At 34.3% G+C, this 17,557-nt stretch overlaps 1 protein-coding gene across 2 annotated transcripts in view; it reads left to right on the forward strand.

Annotated features, from left to right (window-relative positions):
• MIPOL1 (mirror-image polydactyly 1) overlaps positions 1-12,412 on the forward strand; it is a 365,273-nt gene extending 352,861 nt beyond the window's left edge. The window contains exon 13 of one of the 2 annotated variants that reach the window (XM_011926108.1): positions 11,652-12,404. In XM_011926108.1, coding sequence (XP_011781498.1) covers positions 11,652-11,718 — 67 coding nt within the window. In that variant the 3' untranslated portion in view covers positions 11,719-12,404. Of the gene's footprint in view, positions 1-11,651 lie in introns of both variants that reach the window. The other variant, XM_011926116.1, reaches the window with a different exon arrangement.
• Positions 12,413-17,557: the final 5,145 nt, after the last annotated feature.

The raw sequence follows: 17,557 nt of genomic DNA on the forward strand, positions 1-17,557 counted from the left end.
CAAAAAAAGAGAATTTTAGACCAATATCCCTGATGAACATCGATGCAAAAATCCTCAATAAAATACTGGCAAACCAAATCCAGCAGCACATCAAAAAGCTTATCCACCATGATCAAGTGGGCTTCATCCGTGGGATGCAAGGCTGGTTCAACATACGCAAATCAATAAACATAATCCAGTGTATAAACAGAACCAAAGACAAAAACCACATGATTATCTCAATAGATGGAGAAAAGGTCTTTGACAAAATTCAACAGCCATTCATGCTAAAAACTCTCAATAAATTCAGTACTGATGGAATGTATCTCAAAGATATGGGAGATACCTGAACACATTGGATCAAGTAGGTAGTAAGGGGGCCTTTTAAAATGCACTCTTTGGTTTCTACTTAATCTCAAAGATCTTGATATGAAGATTAACAGAGAGAAGAATGCTTGATTCTAATTATTATATCCATGTAAACTTTCAATGACAACTTAGCTAGGCTAAGATTTTTAACACTATCCTTTGTCAAGGAAAACACTTATATGTATGCTATAAGTCATAGTTGATAGTTACTTTGGCTTTCTACATCCCTGCTGGTGTCAACTTTTTTTTGCATTTGCTCTACCATAATTACAGCTGAAATCTCACTTTATTATCGTTGTACTGTCCAATTCTAGGTAAATAAATTATGCCCACTGCCAAATCAATCACAACCCATTATTACATTTGAGTTTTCTATTAATAAGATTACAAACAAATGTTTTAGTCTCAAAATTGTGTAAAACGAGATCAATTTGTAAGTTCCTATCCATTTAATAGTGAACCTGTTCAATAAAAAAAGATATTTTTTAATAAGGCAGAATGCATGATACCAAACACAGCATTGTTAGGTTGGTAGTATTTTGGAATTCACGGTTTGGGTTTGATAAAAGTGACTCATGGACTCTTCAGTAAAGCTTTCCAGTGACTATATATTGAATGTTGAAAGACCACTCATTAAAATTAAATTTAAAAATAAAGTAAATGCTCTATGCTGTGAGCCATACAAGGCGTAATGTCAACTTCAACAAGAAATGATCTGCAAACACACTATATTTGTCAGGTATCATCACAGTCTAGAAACTTCTGCTTCCGTGTCACAGATCATGAAATTAGGTATTAGGCTTTTTTGGATATCTGTAAGAACCCTAATTAAGCCCTTTAACACTCTAATTGAAATAGGTATAAATGCTTCTGGATGATACACTATAGCTGGTCCAGATTCTTTAGTTGCAGACTGACCTAATAACTCAGTGATCTACTCACTAAGGACTTAGTATGCTCTGACAGCGAAACCAGTCCTAGTTGCCATATAATGAGCCTTGCAGGTCTAGCTACATTTCAAGAATTAACCTCTATAGCTAGTAGGTAAGGAGGAATAATGAACTTTAATATGTCTTGATTTCAGAAGTCATTTCACAAACTGTCTCAAAATAACTTTCTGAAAAAGATCAAGAAATGATTGCACAGTTCTGAGAATTTATAGCTAATTGAAAAAGAATACATATTATAATCTGTAAAATTGTCTCTAAGAGCTTTCTCTGTACTTTATCTTTGGTTCTTTCCTAGTCAACATTTTTCTGAAGACCTAAGTTAAAAACATAAAGAGTAGACTTCTCAAAAGAACAAAAAAAAAGTGATAGCAAATTCAGGATGCCAAAATATATGAATTGCTCGGGAAAATGAGCTATATTTACTAAGATGAAATCTGACAGGGATAAATGTAAAAATCTTAAATTTAGGATCAATACTGTAGTGGAATGAGAAATGGCCACAAATTTTTTTCAGCTGCTCCTGCTCCATCCACCCTTTGAATCTGGGCTGGCTGCGATTCACTTTAACTGACAAAAGAAACCAAGGGATGTTGTACAACTTCTGAACAAGGTCTCAGGAGGCCTCACTGATTCTGGCATTGCCCTCTTGCTGACTTGTGCTCACCATGTAAATAAATCCGAGCCAGCTTACTTGAGAGTGAGATCGCACATAAAGAGGGAGTCCTAGCCAGAAGGCGGGACCAACTGTTAGCACGTGCCATGCAGCCCCAGTGAACTACAGCTGCTTGAGTGATTCCAGGCAAAGCTTATAGCTGAGCCAAGCCCAAATTGATATGATTAAATAAAATAGAGTTGTTTTAAGCTGCTGACTTTTGGGTGATTTATTCTGAAATGGAAATATTAATTGTAAATGTCAAAAAAAGAAAGTTTGCCTTGGTTTTGCTGGCAAAGCAGGCCCAGGTATTAGTGTGTGAGCCTTTTGCCCCAACGCTCAGTCTAAGCCCATAGTGAAACATGGCAGCATTAAGATAGAAGTAAATTCCCAGATTGAGAGACATATAAGTTCCATTTCCCTTTGTAATGACCATACTGGATTGTTATATAGGACTCCATGTTTTTAAAGACACTGGACAGCAGAGAGAGTAACCAATAATGGTGAGCAATTTATTAACCTATACAAAGCCCTTCGAGGACTGGAAGTATTAGACTCAAAAAAAAAAAGTAAAACACAGTAAAGATATAACAATTCTCTTAACATTTTGACAACACCTCATAAAGGAAATCAAGTAGGGTAATGATTTAAAGGGTAGGTGTAGGCAGACAGGTAGAAGAGCCCAGGAGGCTAACTCTCTATAAAAATAAGGAATAATTCTCTGACTATATATTTATTATTCACCTCCCCATTTGATGTGATTTGACTGTGTCCCCACCCAAATCTCATCTTGAATTGTAGTTCCCATAATCCCTACATCTCATGGGAGGGACCAGGTGGAGATAATTGAATCATGGGAGTAGTTTCCCCCTTCCTGTTCTCATGATAGTGACTTAGTTCTCAGGAGATCAGGTGGTTTTAGAGGGGGCTTTTCTCCCTTTAGCTTTACACTTCTCCTTGCTGTTGCCATGTGAAGAAGGACATGTTTGCTTCCCCTTCCCCTGTGATTGTAAGTTTCCTGAGGCCTCCCCAGCCAGGCTGAACTGTGAGTCATTTAAACCTTCGTCCTTTATAAATTACCCAGTCTTGGGCAGCCCTTTATAGCAGTGTGAGAACAGACTAATACACCATTCTTACCACTTTCTAACAATTCTTGTTTTCACTTTCTGTATGACTTTTCAACCCATTTTCCCATCTACTTCTACCTTCACCTTTTCACTTATGAATTCTTTCTTCAGTCTTTTTCAGATATACTTTTATCAATTTCATTTTTTATATTCCCTGATTTCTTATATGTACTTTTGTGAGCATATTTGTGTGTGTTCGTATTTATATGGTAGTATCTGTAGATATTCATAAATATGTCTGCCTATGTTCATTTATATATATATCTGTGTGCATTATAGTCTGTATATGTCTCGGTTGTGGCTAAAACTGAGCAAGAAGTTTATTTCATTAGTTACAGCTTCTGCATGGTGGAATGGGTAAGCCCGATTAATTGCCTGTCCTCTTCTATATATTTCTGTGCTTCCTCCCCTCCCCATCTTTCCCTCCTTCTCCTTTTGTCCTTACACCTCAGTTCCTTTTAATCTGTCTTCACAAACCTTCTTTCCATTGTTTCTACTTGTGTCTATCCACAACTTCTGCACTGAATGTGTCCCCCTCACATTTTACCTGAAACTTAAATTTACCAAGGACACTTTTTTCCCAGTAGCCCACTGAACACTAGCATTTCTCCTTTACCCCATATAACAGGAAGGAAAGCTCTTGTTCCCTTTTAGTACTTTCATAACTTCTGCATCCATGTAAAACCCCTTCTTTGAGGTTTACATCATCCATCTCTATCATTCTCTATCCCTCTTGTTCAGTAATTGCTTCTGATCACCTGATCAATGCCATTTATTTAATGTGAGTTTCAAGCATCTCATTCAGTGTCTTCCTCTCTACTCCAGCTTCTGCATTCATGCTAACAAACTTCAATATCTGTGTCAATAACCTGCATTATTCATTTGCCTCCTGAATGTTAATGACCTTTACCTTTTCACTTCAGCTACTCACTCTGGATCTTGTTGTCACTCAGAACTTTTCTACATCTGAAATCCTAAGGTCAAAGTTGCCTCTCTGACAGGAATCACAGTCTTATTCCAACTTTTCTTGCTTTTTAGCCTCAACACAAATCAAGATATCCAGTCCCTTGCTCTCTCCATTCTCCCCGTAGAGTAACAGCCCTTTGTTGACTTGCTTTCTTCTCTCCTCAGTCTGGAGTCTAGGTTTAATCACTTTCTCCCTAAGACACTCAGTTTCCTTAAGTCCTGGTCTTTTTCACCCTACTGTCCTGTAAGTCATAAACTCTGAGTTACTTCTATAACTTGCTTTCCCCAAATCTACCCCCAAAGTATAGAGTTGATGGAGGGGAAAGTATACCACTATGATGGTTTATGTCTTCTACAAAGCTGTAGTGTCTAGCTTTAGCTAGATGCATACCACCTAAAAATCCTTTTTCATATCCCTGGTCACCTCCCTTTCTTGTCCTATTAAACTCTCACTATTCTCTTTCAGCCTTTTTCTCACTCTATGCTTTCAGCAGAAATCTTACCTTTCTATTCCATGAGGAAAATTGAATCTAGCAGGCATGAGTTCTGTCATTTCCTTCCTCTACACCTACAGGATTATCCACAGATATATTCTTTCCACCTCTTTTCTTTTAGTCTGCAAGGAAAAGTTAACCAGTCATAGTTTCAAGGATAATCCTACAAGTTATGCTTATGATCCATTCCTCAGAGGCCCATTTTAAAAAGCATTACCTTCCTCCCTTACACCTTAGCATGTTTCTGTATTCTCCTTTTCCATAGTCTATCAACACATTCACATGTTTTCCATTTCTTACAAGACTCCTTCAGCCAAACATCCCCTTGTAACTACAATTCTCTTTTCTTTACATTCTAACGAAGCTCTTGTATAGCAGCCTATACTTTGTTTTCACTTTTTCACATTCCATTCATACTTTATCTCACTTTTATCATACCATTACAATTGCACTCAAAAAAGGTTATCACTTCCTGGCAAATCAAATGGACTCTTCACTTTGATCTTGTTTAAGCACCTACTTAACTCTGATGATCACTCCCTTCTTGGAGTTCTCTTCTCTGGATTCTGTGACTGTCCTATTCTTGGTCCATCTTTTACTTCTTTGACCATTCTTGCTCAAATTATTTTTAAAATGTATTTTCTTTATATTTTTTGTCATTTTGGTTCTATCCTCTTCCTCCCTTTCTTCTTTTTTATTTCTTCTCTCTCCAAACATTTCCATCCACTCCTCTGTCTTCAGTTGCAATTGAAAGTAAAATGTAGTATGGCATACCTGTCTAGCCCCATTTCCTGCCATCTTTCACCTCTTATTTTGTTGTTCTGAAAAACCATACTACTGGCAGTATTTGAAACGCATCAGGCTTTTTATACCTGTGTGTTATTTCCTCTGCCTGGAATGCACATCCATGCCCTGTCTCCATTCTCACCTTTCTTGAGGTAACTCGTATCCTTCAACACTTAGGCATCATCAGGGAGCCTTTATAGACCTTTCCTCTCCTTCCATACCCAAGGTAGGTTCTGTTAATACCTGTGTTTATATTTTAACATTTAGTAATAACTTACTGGAGTTATCTATATAAAGATCTGCTTTCCTACCTTACTGCTTCTTATGAGTAAGAAGCAGTTCTTTAAATAATCAAAGCCCAGCACAATGCCTGGCACATAGGAATTACCCAACAAATACTTGTTGATTGAACTGAAATAGACCTAATATTCTCTCTTTAACACAGACTCTTATATCCAAGTGCCTGCTTAACATCCCCACTTTTATGTCCTACTGACACCACAAACATGTAAGACTTAACTTATACACGTATTCCCCTCACACACATACCCACACACATACTCCCCAGCAAAAATCTACTGTTCTTCCTCTCCATTATCCTGATTAGGGCATCACTATCTACCTAGCCACCAAAACCAGAATCCTAGGAGTCAGCCAATCTTGCCCAACCTACCTCACCTCATTCTATCCTCAGAGATCATGAAGTCCTTTGGATCCCATATCGTAAATATCCTTCAAATGCATCTCCTTTCCATCTGCATTGCTACAGCTCTAATTCAGGCCTTCGGCTCTCACTGGGATTAATTTTTATTTTTATTTATTATTTTTTTTTAGACAGAGTCTTGCTCTGTTGCCCAGGCAGGAGAGCAATGGTGCAATCTCAGTTCACTGAAACCTCTGCCTCCCAGGTTCAAGCAATTCTTGTGCCTCCCGAGTAGCTGGGATTACAAGCATGTGCCACCACACCTGGCTAATTTTTTAATTTTTAGTAGAGACAGGGTCTCACCATGTTGGCCAGGCTGGTCTCGAACTCCTAATCTCAAGTGATCCGCCCACCTCGGCCTCCCAAAGTGATGGGATTACAGGTGTGAGCCACCTTGCCTGGCCTGACATATTTTTAAACTGTGGTAAAATGTCATAACATAAATTTATCAACTTAACCACTTTTAAGTGTATAGTTTAATGGCAGTAAGTACATTCACAACATTATGCTCACTAGGGTATTTTTTAAATAAAAGGCTATGTGGTCTTCTGACCTACAGGTCAACCTGCCTTTGTCCTGTCTCTGCATTATTGGCAATATGAACTTTCTAAAATGCAAATTATGTTACTAGATGAGTTAAAACCCTTTCATTGTGTTCCACTGTCTACATCAGCGGTTTCATCACAAAGTTTTCACAGGTTCAAATTGAAGTAAAGAAAAAAATGAATAACATACTAAGTTTTTCTTAAATATTTTAGCTGAAAGGTTGAGTGAGTGAATGGATGGCAACATTAATCAAGACAAAAAATACTGAAACATGCATAAGAATTAAAATAGTTTTGTTTTAAATATACTGAGTGTCATATGCCAACAGTATAAGCAAGAGGAGATACCTTGAAGGCAGTTGGATAAGTGAGTCTAAAATGCAGAAGAGAATTTTGAGAAAGGGGTCTAAATTTGGAAGTCTTGAGCATTTAAGTGTCATCAAGGGAGCAAAATGTAAAGAAAAGATGATAAAATACACCAACACTAAAAATACCAACAAAACAACAACCATAGTGATGAAAGAAACAAAAATCATATTTAAAGTCTTCTCATCCTTCTGATTGAAAGGGGGCAAGATCTTTAATACTAATGGCAAACCCTAGGTGCAGCATTTTTAGTGACTTTGTCTCCTCTGCTGGAAGGATAATTGTTATTCGTCTCTCTTGGATTTCCCTGGTTTCTTCCTCTTGGAAAGGAAAAAAAAACAAAAAGCCAACTTCATTGCCTAAATAATAGGAATGCTTTTTTCTGGAAAGAAAGTAGCCAATAAGAATTCTCCTACTCTCACATTGACAAAATACAAAAATTATTTTCAAAAAGGGAATCTACAATGAGATATTTACTTTGGTACAATTCAATTAATGATGAGGAATTGTTCTGCTTTTACTCCTTCCTGTCCCTTTGCAATAAATTACCTAGTCAATAGGAGTAATTCAAGCCACAAAAATTCAGGAATAAGCCTTAAAAGTCTCAATACTTTTGGAAGCATTGTGGCAAATTGGAGCAATCAGGAACATGGTAGTTAGACCTAGCATCATGTCTCAGTTTCAAAACCCACTAGCTATATGGCTCTTATCAAATTACCCCCCTATATACTTTGGTTTTGTAATCTGATGGTAATTCCTATAGGTTGGTGCAAAAGTCACTGTGGCTTGTTTATGTGGCAAATCACATTTATTGATATGCATATGTTGAACCAGCCTTGCATCCCAGAACAAAGCTTACTTGGTCATGGTGTATTGACTTTTTAATGTGCTACTGGATTCAGATTGCTAATAGTTTGTAGAGGATTTTTTATGTCTTAGTTCGTCAGGGATATTGGCCTGCAGTTTTCTTTTTTCATGTGTCTCTACCAAATTTTCATATCAGGCTATTGCTGGCTTCATAGAATAAGTTAAGGAGGAGCTCCTCCTCCCCAATTGTTTGGAACAGTTTCCAGTAGGACTGGTATCAGTTCTTCTGTGTATGTCTCGTAGAATTCAGCTGCGTGTCCATCCAGTCCAGTGCTTTTGTTGTTGTTGTTGTTGTTGTTGTTGGTAGATCTTTTATTACTGATTCATCTAATTTATCTATTCCTTTAGATTTTCTATTTTGTGTGCATAGAGTTGTTCATAGTATTCTTTGATGATTTTTTATATTTCCGTGGGATCAGTTGTAATGTCATCTTCGTCATTTCTGAGTGTACTTATTTGGATCTTCTCTCTTTTATTCTTTTATTAATCTAGCTAGCAGTCTATCAGTCTTCTTTATTTTTCTGAAAAACCAACTTGGTTTCATTGATCTTTTGTATGGGTCTTTGCATCTTAATTTCATTTAGTTCTTATCTAATTTTAGTTATTTATTTTCTTCTACTAGCTTTGGGATTGGTTTATTCTTTTCTTTCTAGTTCCTTTAGATGCAGTTAGATTGTTAATTTGAGATTCTCACAACTACTTGATGAAGACATTTAGCACTATAAACTTTCCTCTCAACACTACTTTAGCTGCACCCAGAGACTTTAGTAATTTGTATACCTGTTTTTATTCATTTCAAAGAATGTTCTGATTCTGCCTCAGTTTTGATATTCACCCAGGAGTTATTCAGGAGGAAGTTGTTTAATTTCCATGTATTTATGTAGTTTTGAGTGATCTTCTTGATATTGATTTATATTTTTAATGCACTATAGTCTGAGAGTGTGCTTGGTATGATTTTTTTTTTTTAATTTATGAAGACTTGTTTTATGACCAAGCATGTGGTTGATCTTAGAATATGCTTTTTGTATAGATGAGAAGAATGTATGTTCTGTGGTTGTAATTTAATTTCTTATAACATGTTGTTACTAGAATACCAGATGAAACACACCAGTAAATATGTCCTCAGATAAACTGAATAACTTGAGGAAAATTTTTTAATGATGCTACTAAGACAAATAGTTCATTAACCTGTAATGTGAAATCTGTAGGTCTATAGTAACTCAAACCCTAATGGAAATAGCTCTGAACTAAAAACAAGGAAACGAGGCGCAGGTTTATCACTGTTTTACCTCACAACCTTGTATAAGGGTTTACTTGTCTGTTCTTCAGTTTCTTCATATTTAAAATGGAGAAATCCTAATCCTAGCTCTAGCCCTTTTCGTGTTTCATGAAGCTGTTGGGAAAATATCATGGAGTAATATTTAAAGCATCTGGAGCCTATTTTAGTGAGCTACATAATTTTTTAAGGACACTATTGATCTGGACAGTAAGAATAGCCTGCAGGCAAATCCTGCAAGGTGCTTCAACAGACACACACGTCTACCTTCCTGTTGGCACAGCCCATGTTTGGCAGGTGTATTCCATTCCTTACAGGAAGGAATAGGTGCTTCATTGTGTTACAGAAGTCAGTAAGCTTTCACAAAACTAAGTAAGTGACATTTTTCTCATTTCTGAGAGCAGATTTTCATAAATCATTCGACCTGGATAAATTGAGAATGTAGTTGATCTGGTAATTGTTGAAATATAATGAAGACATTGCAAAACATGATATTTAAGTATTTCCTCCTAATCTCTTACCTTAACAAGATATAAGAGTTCTAAATGGAAAGATGTCCTAATGTAGAAAAAGGAAACAAAAGTAAGATGAGCCTGTCTGTAAAGGAGAAGCCAGAAGAAGCACAGCACAGATTCATCTCAATAATTTGGGATTCCACTGATTCTGAATTTATAGTAACAATAATAATAACTAGACAAAATAGAGCTGACTTTTATATTGTGAAGAAGGTTTTTTCACTAGTTAGTAGTGTAAGTTATATTATGGGGAAGGGATACATTTAGCCAGTTTGCAAGTAATATTTTTTGGCTTTTAACAATATATGCAAAGAAATGCTACTAATGTCTTATAATGATTTCTGCTGGGAGCTATTTAATGGTTATTTCAAGTTACTATCAGATTTTAACAATAAACTTAAAATTTCATAGTGTAATTCTGTAATTCATACTCACATTTTTCTTTCCCCTCATCCACAACTCAAGTTCATTAAATATTGCCTTAAAGGATTCATGTAGTCCTATGAGTCATAATATTCAGAGTGTATAAGTTAGCACTAGTTTTTAACCACTAGGGAAGGTTCAAGTATTGCAGACTAATCTGAGAATACAGTGAATTTTCTAATGACTCTTCTAGTTCAGGTATTTGTACCACTAGACTGTTTTAGTGGATATACAACATTTATGTATAGTTTACATTTTAGAAAAGTTTGTAGTAATGAACTTAGACAAGATTTACCTTTTTACTCTAAGATCATTACTGTGTTTCTTAGAGCAAAGTTTTTTGATGTACTGAATGATTTTGTTTTATTTTCCTGTTTTTCGTTAACAGAATTCTTGATAGATACAAAATCATCCAATAAACTTCAGCTAGTTTTCAGCATTATATGCAGTTGATTTGTCCACTCCTTACTGAAACTTCCAAATCTTCTAACCCAGAGTGTATGACACTAAGAATACCCTCATTCCTTTCCTGTCTAGCTCTGTGCTGTGTTTATTTGCAGAGGACCCTCATGCATGGATCCATATAAATGAGGCAAACTGTGAAGCAGACTAGACTGTGCCGCTTACCAGTCTTTGAGAGAGAAAGATTGTGTATATGAAAACTACTAGGCATGATATTTACTTACAAGGAAGATTTCTGTGTGTATAACATCAAGCAAGATTTTTGGTTGAGGTTTTATGCTTTCAGTAAAGAAAATAAAAGAAGAAAACCAATTAATGGTCTGATTCTATCATCTTTTGTCAAGCAAAACTCTCACTGATCCACATGAATGTGACCTCCCCCCATAGAGTACTCTAAGAACACTGACGAATGGACTTCTGAACTTTCGACTCTCTTTTCAATTTAATTGACTAGTTTTTAATCAACTAAAAAAATCATTTTCTTTGACTAAAAAGTCTATGTAGGTAATTTCCAGTGTGTTTATGCTACTCAGAAATAGAAACTTGTTTTTTAATTAGAACAAAAAGTCTGGTTTTCTTAGTATCAAATCATTATGTATATTTAAATTATTTCCATGCTACTGTAACTTGAAATATTTTCCACCTAGCCACATAATTTCTGGCTTTATTTTTATCAGCTGATTCTGTGAAAAGATGGGAATTTAGTGTCTCATAGAAGTTACACAGTATACCAACCAATGAATCACTTATCTAACTAACAAGTGAAACATTGCTGGTATTTCTGTTTTGAAATATGTGCTTTTCTTAGGTAAAAATCAGTTTATTCTACATTTAACATGCGATCCTGTCATTGTATAGTAAATGATTCACAACCTTAATACAAGTAGGTAAATGTATTGAAGTAAGTATCTTATTAGATGCCACTTTGTGTGGCATCTACTGCTGACATAATTCAAGGATCTGGGTTAAAGTTTGTGTCATTGCTGGTTTTTTTAAACCTCAAATACTTGGCACTCTGTAGCAGCGTCTTTCACAGTAATGCTTTGTTTCTTAACATGACTGTGAGGACTGCTTGGTCACAGGCAAATACTGTCCTTTATCAGCCAGGACATTCTTAACAATAATTGCCCTTTTTTTCCCCCTTCTCACCCCCATCCCAACCCCAACTTAGGTTGGAAAGGCTGGTGGATGTACTGAGGAAGAAGGTTGGAACCGGGACCATGAGGACAGTGATCTGATTGAAAAAAAACGACAGTCTGGGGAAGCGATCACATCTGGTGACCAGGCTGCTTCATTCAACACTGTGTAAACACTAAAGCCTTAACTTAGCAAACAGTTGTTAGAAGTGGGACACTCCAACCACATTCCAAGCTGAGATAAAATCAAATCACAAATGTTTAACCACTTTGCTGCTGACTTGAGTTATTTATCCAAATATATTAACTACAGACTTTTACCAATGGGTAGCTATAAGGTTACAGCTTATGTTGTTACTATTTTATATCTCAATATCTTTAATATAAATCTTTTTACTGAGAGATCATTATAGAAACATGTTAAAGTTGGTTAGTATCATATCTTCACATATGGCCCTTTCTGAATCAAAGTGCAGCAAAGTAAATATTTTCTAAGCTTTAATCCACTGTGTTAGGTCAAAACTTCAAATACATGCATTTTTCAATATAGGGTCTATTTCTTAACTGATTCGAGAGAGGCTTAAACATGAGTGTGTAGTCTTCCTTCAATACATGTATGTAATCTTTGTTAGTATTAAAAGATATTAAATATAGATGCCATGAATTAAATGTATAATTTGTTTAATAAGAGATGGATATATTAAAATTACATTCATCAAGGCATGATTTTTGTTTCACTAAAAATAATGTAAACTGTTTCAATAAAAAGAGCAGACTATTAATGTGTACTTATAAATTCACATTGTCAGTATTTTTTAATGTTGGGTCTGAATAATTATCTAAATTCTACTTAAGCTATAAAACTCTATCATTTTTGCTTGAAAATTAGCATGCCTCTGTCTTAAAAGAACAGAGACCATCAAACCTGTTAAGTATTCTTATTGTTTATCTTTTTTTTAATTGCCATTTGATTTTGGTTGTGGAGGAGGGGGATCTAATACATAATGTAAGAATTCAGAAAAATGTAAACTTGCCATTTGGTTGAGGTTACCTGCTTTTTATTTTATTTCAGAAATAAGATCATTACAGCGTAGCAGTCATATGAAGTTATGAATAGAACTGAGATTTTTATGTAATTAGCTATAGACAAAATACTTTCATATTTTTAGATGAGACAGATGAAAGACCAAGAGAAAATGACTGTGCCTGGAACAGAATGAAATAGACAAGTCAAGAATTAATTAGTGAAAATTTTGTAGGCAAGTAAAATTTTTTTCTAAGTCTATACATTCTTAATTCATCTTTAAGATTGAGCTAAATTATCTACCATTGCCTATTTACAGGATAAGTACATTCAGGACAATTTATTGCACCATTCTTTCATATACTATAGTAGATTATCCATTTGAATTTTGCTTTACTCCACAGGAAAATGCAAGCTATTTTGTCATAGGTGACAAAAGAATCATAGTACTAACAAACTCTATTTCTTCCTTACTAAATCTGTATCCATTGAAGTACCTTTTTTAACTATGAGAATTAGAAAATAAGGGACAACAGAGGTTAAAACAAACTAATTTAATTTGCTCTAGAGTCCTAAAGAGAATTATATCCTCTCATAGACCAATGACTCTATAATAGAGAAATATGTAATGATTTAGTCATGCATGCAGTTTTGTCTCTGGGCTCTATTTGAAATGTGTAACAGATCCCTATGTGAAGAAAGAGCATCTTTAAAGTCATCTGGGAGGTGCAGGTAAGTAACGGGAAAGTTTTTGTCACAAAATAGTCCATTCCATAATCCCAGCACTTTGGGAGGCCGAGACGGGCGGATCACGAGGTCGGGAGATCGAGACCATCCTGGCTAAAATGGTGAAACCCCGTCTCTACTAAAAAATACAAAAAACTAGCCGGGCGAGGTGGTGGGCGCCTGTAGTCCCAGCTACTCGGGAGGCTGAGGCAGGAGAATGGCGTACCCGGGAGGCGGAGCTTGCAGTGAGCTGAGATCCGGCCACTGCACTCAGCCCCGGCGACAGAGCCAGACTCCGTCTCAAAAAAAAAAAAAAAATAAGTCACAAGTAAACTTGAATTTTCAGTTTAATCCTGAAAACAGATGAACTTTTCTTGAGTTATTTTGTCTGAGTTTTTAGAAGACACAAAATATAGTATAAAGACATTTCACAATTTCCAAACAAATATTTCTACACTTAAATGATCAAATTAGAATAACCAATTCCTATAATTAAGATGTGGAACTTTTATAGAATATGATATTATAAAGTTAAATTTGCAAAATAATTGTAACATCCACTGTTGTTCAGTATAGGTAATCTCCCAAAAATATCACATCCTCTTGAAAATGAGTTGTCTACAAAATTTCAAGTGCTAAGTATTACAGCCAAATATTATTTAATTACTTACACTTAAAAGTGTCCATCAACAGTGTGTCAGATGGTCTTTATATATTTTTTCTGTGTGAAGGAATAGCCTTGCCTACTGAAGATAGGTTCTCTGTATATTCAACAATAATGCAACTTTAGAAGTATTCCACACTGCTGAGAAATGTTGCTTTGAGTTTGTTTTATACATCGTCAACTCTAAATCCTATAGTAACATGAGAATTTACTACTTCTTGTGAAAATAAGTAATTTAGAGGAAAGGCAGAAATGCTAATACTAACATTTGTAGTACTTGATGATTTACAAAGTCGTTTTACATCTGTTTTTCTTTTCATTTGATCCTATCAACAATCATAATAATAATAAATTATATATAACCCATATAATAATGATGGTGATGATAATTTTAGTATTACTGTCATTATAATTATTATTATATTCATTCTACAGATGAGGAAACAGACTCAGTAAGTCTTGAAAGTTGCCAAGGACTGGCTGGGACCTGGAACTAAGATCTTATAACCACATTCCATGTAACTATGAATCTGTAAATCTCTCTGTAAGAAAAAAATTTCAAAGTAAAGGTTTTAACTCTTGCAATTTAAGTTGTTATAGTACCATTTCTTTCACATACTACATATGAATTCCTTAGTAATCAAAAGATTGTACACATTTCTTTCAATGAAGTACAATAATGTGAACTGCATGTGTAAACAGCATCACATTATTACCACCTCTCTGTGGTATTATAGTGGCAGTATGCTTTGCCTCAGCCTTCACTAATTAGGAATAGTGTGACAATTCATTCCTAAGAAAACATATCATGAGTCTCTTTGTACTATTTTTAATTTGGCCTGATGCTAAAACCTATCAGCTTAATTTTATAACATGGTAGTCTAAACTTCAAGCCTTGCTGTATCTCCTAGGGCAATTTAGAGCTAAAACCAGTTATAAGCAAAGTTATTGGTTATAAGCAAGGTATACGCAGTTAAAGCAAAGTTATTAATTATTAATATATGAGAATTTAAAATTTTATAAATAAGTTAGAAGTTAATGTATTTTAAATACTTTATGGAATAAAATATTTTGCTTATTTTTTCAATGATAAAGTTGATCCTTTGTATATTTCCTTATTCAAATAAACTCAATCATCATCTTATCAGGTCACTTATTTATATAATTTATTAAAAAGCTAGAATATTAAAGTTATACTTTTAATATTGAATGTAGTTTCATAGAAAAATATTTTATATGTACTATTCTTAAAGATCACAATTATTTTTAAAGTTTCTATTTTCAAATAGTTGTGATTAATAAGGCATTGTATGATGAAATAGCCATGGCTCATACATTTTTGTCTTTTCACATATGATGTGTTTGGAACCCACATTTTTTACTGATTTTATTGTGTTATTGGTAACTAGTATTTACAGCTAACCTATCTATTCATATTTTACATATATATGCAGGGACACACACTGATACATTTACCTTTTTAAAAAATCATTTATAAGTGAACTGTTAGGCTCCAGTGATTTCAGTATTTTGTTCATGTTTTATTGGAAATGCACGTGGTTTCTTAGGCTTTTAAACAAATACATGGAATGGTTGAGAGATTTCTTTTGCTCGTGCTTAGCTAAATATGTCATCTCTAGAAAAGATGTGGTTTGTTTTGGCACTGTTTTAAAAACTCAAATATTTTAAGCATTTGTTAAGTTGGAGCTTGCACATTTAAACTAGCAGCATACGTTCCAGAAGCGCATCTCAAGTTACCAAATTTTTTGTAATCCTTTTACTAGAATAATCTTTTTTGAAAAGGTTTTCTTGTGCTCGCTTCGGCAGCATATATACTGAAATTAGAAAAAAAAACTTTTCTTTTTTATTATATGTTTTAGTGTAAGTTAAGTTAAACTTCTAAAAGTTGAATTATTTAATGTAGGACTTCATAAATAGAATTTGACAATGATAAATGTGTATTTTTGAGAATCATTAAAATATTGTATATAATGATATTCCTTTGCAGAAGTCTTAATATGCTTAATTTTTAATCTAATTGTCTTCTAAATATAGTTTTGGTGTATTTTAGACGCCACCAATTTCTGGACTATCTGATTATTAACAAAGATGTATTTTAATGCACAAGCTCAAATGTCTAAAATATATATTTACTTTGTATTCAAATAAAATCCCCTATTGCAAATCCTATACATAGGTCAATGCAATTCTTATACATCGATCTTAATCAAATGTATAAATGTACAATCCTGAAGACAGTGTGCTAGATATGCAGTATAAAATATATTGCAGTAAGGAAACAGATTAAGTTCACTGTCAAACTGTCTGACTTCCTTAACAAATTTAATAAAGATAAATGTCAATATGAACAAATTTGTTAGGCACCTTAGGAATCTTTCAAAACTATTTGGATATAAAATAAAATTATAGCAATAAAATATTGAAGAGAAATATCATTTTTAGTGAATATGGTTAGAAAGAACCTAAGAGGGGAGATCAAATTATTTTAATTAAAAAATAATAGACTGACTCAAATCTACCATAAAGCACCTCTACTCACTTTGGAATATGTGCGTGGAATTTTGCTGTCAATAGCTGAAATCTAAAAACACCGTTTCTGTTGCATTTGATTATTCAATCATGATAAGGTAAATGTAAACAGACTATGTAGCACTCTTATCACCTGGAGTGAACTTAGAATTTACAGCTTACAGTACATGAGTACAAGAGGAATGCAGTGGAAGCGGGCAGTAGGTGTCTTTGGGGCAAAAATTCTATAAACTGGTAATATCTAAACTATCACATTACTTTGCTAAATTATTGTTTCATCATGTATGACCTTTGTGATTTGTCACACATTTTACTTCTACATATGCACATAATTGTAACTTTTTTAACTTTAAAAAGTAATTATGTTTAAGAAAATTTTTAAAATAAGAATGAACGTATGTGATATTTACTCATGTATTTACCATTTCTGGCGCCCTTATTTTCTTTGCATACATCCATGTATCCACCTGTTACCATTTTCCTTCTGCCCAAAGTATTTATCATCTATACTAGTGAAGAACTGTTGGTTCAACTTTTGCATGTCTGAAAATGTGACTCTTTTTCTGCCTTCATTCTATGAAAAAAAAAAAAATGCTGCATATAGAATTTGAGGTTTACAGGGTTTGTGGATATTTTTCAGTATTTTAAAGATGTTGCTCTAGTATTTCTGGTTTGCTTTGTTCCTGCTGTCATTCTTATTTTTATTTTCTGTACATTATGTGTCCTCTAGCTGCTTTAAAGATTTTCCCTTTGTCACTTGTTTTAATCAATTTGATTATGATGTGTAGTGTCGATTTCTGCATGTTTTTGTGCCTGTGGTTTGCTGAACTTCTTGGATCCATGTTTGCAGTCTTTATCAGAAAATTTCAGCCATTATGTTTTCCAATATATTTCCCTATCTCTTTTTCTTCTTTCTCTGGAACTACTATTCTCTGGATATTAGGCTACTTAAAGTTATCCTACAACTTGTTCATGCT

This window comes from Colobus angolensis, unplaced genomic scaffold (genome assembly GCF_000951035.1).
Source record: "Colobus angolensis palliatus isolate OR3802 unplaced genomic scaffold, Cang.pa_1.0 Scaffold119, whole genome shotgun sequence".
Lineage (NCBI taxonomy): Eukaryota > Metazoa > Chordata > Mammalia > Primates > Cercopithecidae > Colobus > Colobus angolensis.